At 43.8% G+C, this 6,000-nt stretch overlaps 1 protein-coding gene across 4 annotated transcripts in view; it reads left to right on the top strand.

Moving 5' to 3' along the window:
• The first annotated feature begins 1,218 nt into the window (after positions 1-1,218).
• The window catches only part of rbms3 (RNA binding motif, single stranded interacting protein), a 253,173-nt gene continuing 248,391 nt past the window's right edge, over positions 1,219-6,000 (top strand). For 2 of the 4 annotated variants that reach the window (XM_076011886.1, XM_076011888.1), the window contains exons 1-2: positions 1,221-1,544; positions 2,876-3,070. In XM_076011886.1, coding sequence (XP_075868001.1) covers positions 2,891-3,070 — 180 coding nt within the window. In that variant the 5' untranslated portion in view covers positions 1,221-1,544; positions 2,876-2,890. Of the gene's footprint in view, positions 1,545-2,875; positions 3,071-6,000 lie in introns of all 4 variants that reach the window. The other 2 variants (XM_076011892.1, XM_076011887.1) reach the window with 2 other exon arrangements.

Here is a 6,000-nt window from a genome sequence, read left to right as displayed (position 1 = left end):
AACCCATTTTGACCGTCTGTACGGAACATCCTGCAGAGCCACTCTGCGAAAACAGACTCGGCGTCTCTTCCCATGTCTCCATAACTCATTTGCGCGAGACAAACTGGAACCTTCCCTCCCTCTGCCAGCACAATTAGAGGAGAGGCAGGACAACAATACCCCAGAAAACATCTGCTTGTGCCGGCTTGAGGGCCGCGCAACACGGGTGACCATGTGTCTCTGCTGGCTTCCACGGGGGGGACACATGCCTGCCTGGAGCCCTTCGGTTGGTGCCCCAGTCCCCTGCCTTTCCTGGGCTCTCCGCTTCTCTCGCTCGCCTGCCGACCCACCTGCCTCTCGGACTGCCTGTCTGTCTTTTCCCTGGCAAACGGCGGCTCTGCTGTAACAGACGAGGGGCCCGCCTGTCAGAGCAGTTGGCTGCTTGGGTGCATTCCCCTCGTCCTTGGATGAGACGGTTTGCGCCAGCGCTGCTTCTGAGACACGACAAACAGGGAGGCAATTAAAACAAATGCTTGCAGCAGAGCAACGCCTCCCCTAATGATATAGCGTCAGCTCAGCCGAGGCAGCCATATGGACAATATGAAATGCATGCCACAATGCAGAAAAAAGAATTAGGATAAATAAACAGATTGATTATCAGATGCATGCCACTGAGGCAGGTCTGGTTCCCCTTGGCTGAGGAAAAGATCAATGCTTCTAATTGAAGAGTTGCTTTTGGCTCTATGTTTCCATCTTGTGGCCAATCATCGCCATTGCCTTTCTTTTTTTTTTTTTTAATTTAGATTAATTCACTCACAAGTTGCGGAGGGGCGTTGTTTAGATAGATAGATAGATTTTCAGAAGTAGCTCATAGTTAGTTTTTTCCCCAGCAGGATGCTTTCTACGATTTGACACAACTAAGCCAGTGGTTCGCAGACTTTCTCTGTCATGCCCCGTTTAGAGGAAGAAAACTTTTCATGCCCCTGCACCCGGACAAAATTTTTGACAAACTTTGACTGTTTTCAACTTTAATGAAACAACACCTGTTTTCGACATTTCCGTTGTGCAAACAACTTTTAAACTACACTTCATCTTTCGCCCCCTCCCTCCTCCCGACATGACTCTGCGCCCCTCTGGGTGGGCCCGCCACCCTCTTAGAGAAACACTGAACTAAACAGACAGGAAGGAAATCGCGCCAGCAGGATGGGTAAAGAAGGAAGCGGGGGTTTGTTTGGCGACGGCACGCCAGGACACGCCCGCCGGGCGGTGACAGCAGTGCTCGGCGTGCTCGTGCGGCTTCGGCGTCACCGACAGCGACCGACGCCACCGCCTCCTCGAGGACGCGCGAGTGACGCGTCGCAGAGTTTTGTTTGGATTTTTTTTTTTTGGTTGTCGCTGTTGTTTGTGTTGCTTTTGACCGAACTTCTCCGGCGCGGCTGCCGCGTGTCGCTGAGCCTCGCGACGCGTCGACACCATCAGAGATGTAGGAGCGAGTCGCAGCACCGTCCGCACCTTCCTCCTCTTGATGTGCCCGTGACAGGACGAGGCGCCGAGAAGTGACAGAGGTACGTCGCCTCTCATTTGATTAATTCGACTCGGTTTTGAATAACACGGGATACGGGGAGATCGTGATGACGAAGACGTGCAGGTAGAACCGCTGCTGCGGTGCTTTTAAAGTCACTTTAAGCAGGTGGCACATGTCGTCCGTAATATATATATATATATATATATATATATATATATATGTATATATATATATATATATATATATATATATATATGTATATGTATATATATATATATATATATATATATATATATATATATATATATGTATATATATATATATATATATATATATGTATATATATATATGTATATATATATATATATATATATATGTATATATATGTATATATATATATATATATGTATATATATATATGTATATATATATATGTATATATATATATATATATATATATATATATATATGTATATGTATATATATATATATATATGTATATATATATGTATATATATATATATATATATATATATATATGTATATATATATATATATATATATATATATATATATATATATGTATTTAATTCAATTTTTGTGTGTGTGTACAGGTGCTCGATCGAGCTCATTTCTCTCTGGTGGTAGAAAAAGCAAGCAAAAAAAAAAAAAAAACTAGGTGTACAACTTTTAATGCTTGTCATCATTAATCATCAAATAATTAAACACTACTATTTTTTTTAATACAATGTATGCGCTTTACTTAACAGTGGCAACAGGTGCATTGTGCAGCAGGGTAAGATATACTTTATTCAAGTTTGTTTATGTGATAACTTTGATATATTATTTATAGGAGGTAATAGTTCAGTCACCTGTTGGCCTCAAAATGCAGAAGGATGTGGGTGTGGGTTTGGGCGTTACTTGGTTGACAATAGAGGGTTGTTGTTTTTTTTCCATTTTGACATTGGTCCAACTTCAGTAATTACCATTTTAACAGTTGCATTTGAATAATATTAAGATGAAAAATTTCTCAGGTACTTCCTGTCCGATTGAGGTTGTACATCCATTTCGCTCTCGTTCATCTGAAACAACAGTTTCTTTTTAGTTAGTTGTGTATGGTTGTGACATGTAAATAATTTAATTTAAACAACATAAAGAAAAAGGAACTTATCAAATGTTGTAAATCCAAGCATGTCCACCGCTTCCCCCCCCTCTCGGTTTTAGCCGTTCTGAAGTGTATAGAATATTTGTAGATTACAAAAATTTGGTTTTAAATGGAAACAAACACTTGCAAAACATTTGCATGCAAGTGGCAAACATCTTGTGTCTTCTTTCCCACTGTAATTTTCTCCTCTAACCTTCCGTTTCAAGGTGTTGCAGAAAAGGATGGAGGCCCGGGGAAGCGGCGTGACGCAGCCCGAGACCCTTGCTCTGGGCTCTCCTCGGTCAGGGGCCAATCAGCGGAACGAATGTGATGGCAGACAGACGGATGACAGCGGTGGGTCTTCAACTGACAACCACAGCAAGGATGTGCTGCCAGCAGCCCAGACGACGGACGACCAAAAAGTAAGTGGCGAACCCCGACTGCTGCACCTCTGAAGCTGTGTGGGGCGTGCGTGTGTGTGTGTGTGTGTACCTTGGCTGCGTCTGATGACTGACAGGACATTGCGTGTGTTACTGAAATGACTGTGAATGATGCTTTTGTTACATCAGTACACACGAGCAGCTGTTGCTGAGCGGCGTAGACCACTGATCCTCAGGCCCGGCATTGCACTGGCATCTTTGCACTCTATGCATATTTTAGAATGACAGTAAAAAAAAAGCTCTTCCCAGTCAAGTCAGCCGATGGCCGAGACGCTGCGAGGAGATAGTGGCAGAATGAACAGAGCAGATATATAAAAAAACAACATTTTGCGAGATAGCCAGACCGTCTGTGGCTGGCAGCTCAGGATGGATGCTTGTCACGGCCGGGCTTATCGCTTGTGAGTCCTCGGAGCTGCAACTTTGAGCAAACTGGCAGCAACCCTCTCAGGAGCACAAAGATTCATCAGTGGTTGATGCAATAAATATAGATCTAACCTGTAAAGCGAAATGAAACATTACCTAGATTTTCTGGAGGCTAAACCTGGAAGGTGATTGGTGGAAGTATCTGTCTATTGCATTCAAGCAGGACCAGTTGTATTTCATTCGTTCTTTCCCATCACTCTGTGATCAAACCGGTATCGATATAAATGTTGGTACTGATCTGATACTGATAACAGTGTAGGGATAAATAGATCTGGATGTTGAAAAGCCAAGTGTTGAGCCACGTTTTAGACCAAAAAAATCTTTGGCTATTTATACTTTGTGTGAGGTATGTTACACGTGCAGGAAGGGAAGCGCGAAAAGTCCTATAATGGAGATTAAAAGAAACTTGCAAGGCTTGGTATTTTGGCCTTGCAGGCATATTTGTCTGTCTGTTGGTGTGAAACAACGAGGTGTGAAGTTGTTAACTTCTTCGGCTTACGTAGACAGAGGTTTCCTAACGAGCTCACAATAGCAGCAACATGTTTTTTTTTTTAAATATTGCAGTTGCACTTCACCGGCAGCTGAGAGCAAGCAACAAGGCCACTGCGTGTGTGTGTGTGTGTGTGTGTGTGTGTGTGTGTGTGTGTGTGTGTGTGTGTGTGTGTGTGTGTGTGTGTGTGAGTGTTCCTTGGTTAATTAGCAGTGGAATCAACACCTACTGAAGTTTTCCTATGGTGGCCTGTGAGGTGTGAGTCTGCGTGACACCGGCTGACCAGCCGTTTGACAGTCTGGCTCCGGCTGCTGCGCTGCCATTGATCAGTGCGGGGAGTTTATTCATCAAGGTGTCATCGGTGGAAGTGGACTGCTGGGGTTTTTTTTTTTTTTGGTCCTTGTTAGAGGGTTGTCCGCCTCTGGCCCGCCCAGGCTGCTGTTCAACACTGACGCCGCTTAAACAATGAAGTGGGGAACCGGAGGCTCGTGGTTGGAGCTGCCGCGGTTGGCTGTAGCTCAAAGTTTGAGGAGGTCGGGTTGAATCCCCCAGACTGTCTGTTGAATTCCAATACCTCCAACCATCTGCAGAATGTGAATAACACCCCTGGGCCCCCAAAAAAAGAATTCCGCATGGCCCTAAAAATTCTTTCTGCTGAGTGTTTGCATGACTCTGCTGTGCTAAGATGAGCATTTGATTCTATTTGTTTCAATTTGTTTTTTTGTATTGTGACAGAGTTGCATGGGAAGTAAAGAAAATGTTGGGCAAAAGTATATAGTATAGTATAGTATAGTATAGTATAGTATAGTATAGTATAATAGTAGTGATTTATCATTTTACTATGCCAGAGATTTTTCCTTTTTAAGGTCTCATATTATTCCCTTATTTGCCTATTATACCCTGTTTAGAGCTCCCTGCTCAAACCGATGCCTCTGTTGGACTCTCCACTTCTGTGAGAGGAGACCAAGCTAAGCCCTTTGTGACAGAGACAAACAACTGATTTTCAGGACTGTGTGTTTTAGAAAATGAGGATAAAGAAAAGAGGAGCAAGAAAATGAAAAAAGGATGGACTTTTCACATTTCAACTCGTTTACAGACAGGCTAAAGACTGAGATCAATACTAGAACTGTAATTATGGCATAAAAGAAGAAGAAAAACTTTTTTTGTTTTCAGCTCCGCAGTCCATGTTCGCATCATTGTGCACAAGTTGCAAAACCTTCATTTTGCACAGCAAAGCAAGATGCAAGTGGGTATCTCCTCACTTCAAGGTCAACCGGCGGTCCTAATCCTTAAATCCTCCGCTTTAACCTCCGCGTAACCTACACCTCCCCTGACCGCTCGGAGAACAGCTACGGCTGCAACAACTGAAGCGTGGTCCACGACCTCAGAACCACCCCGAGGAATTATTATTATAACCACCACTGGATGCGACTGGTTGGTGCTCATTATTCTGCTCTTCCCTTTGTTGAAATCTCAGCTGAGCCTCACTGATGATGAGCCACTGTGCTGATCTGAAGGTTTACACTAATTGGTGCCATGAAACACCCCACTCCCAAACCCCCCCCGACCTTTAACTCCTCAACTGCATTGGAGTCGGAAATGAGTCGAGAGGCACGAAGCTGCAGGTCTGTGCGGTTGCTGATGCGTCACTTTTCGTAATTGTCGCGACTTAATAGGCAATCGTGTCGCTGCGCGTTCACGTCTTACATTATGCACGCAACAATTCCCCCAGAAAGTTTCGTTTCGTCGTTGTAGATGCGTTAAACGCACCCGACATGTAAACACGGACAGACTCGCGGCCGCCGAGCGGAAAAAGGTGAGCGAGTAATTTGATTGCGCTAGCGATAAACATTCAGGAAAACGGGAGTTCGGTCCAATTAAATTGCGGCGAGCATAGGTTGTGTTTACTCTTTCAAACGAGCTGCGGGGAAAATTAAAACCCGTGCAGATGTTTCTCATAATGAATTTTCTGTTTGCTAATCTATAAAATCAACCAGTG

This window comes from Nelusetta ayraudi, unplaced genomic scaffold (genome assembly GCF_046127955.1).
Source record: "Nelusetta ayraudi isolate G7.1 ecotype Tasmania unplaced genomic scaffold, CSIRO-AGI_Nayr_v1 ptg000135l, whole genome shotgun sequence".
Lineage (NCBI taxonomy): Eukaryota > Metazoa > Chordata > Actinopteri > Tetraodontiformes > Monacanthidae > Nelusetta > Nelusetta ayraudi.
Note: the sequence above shows the minus strand (reverse complement) of the source record. Positions and strands in the feature narration are given on the sequence as shown.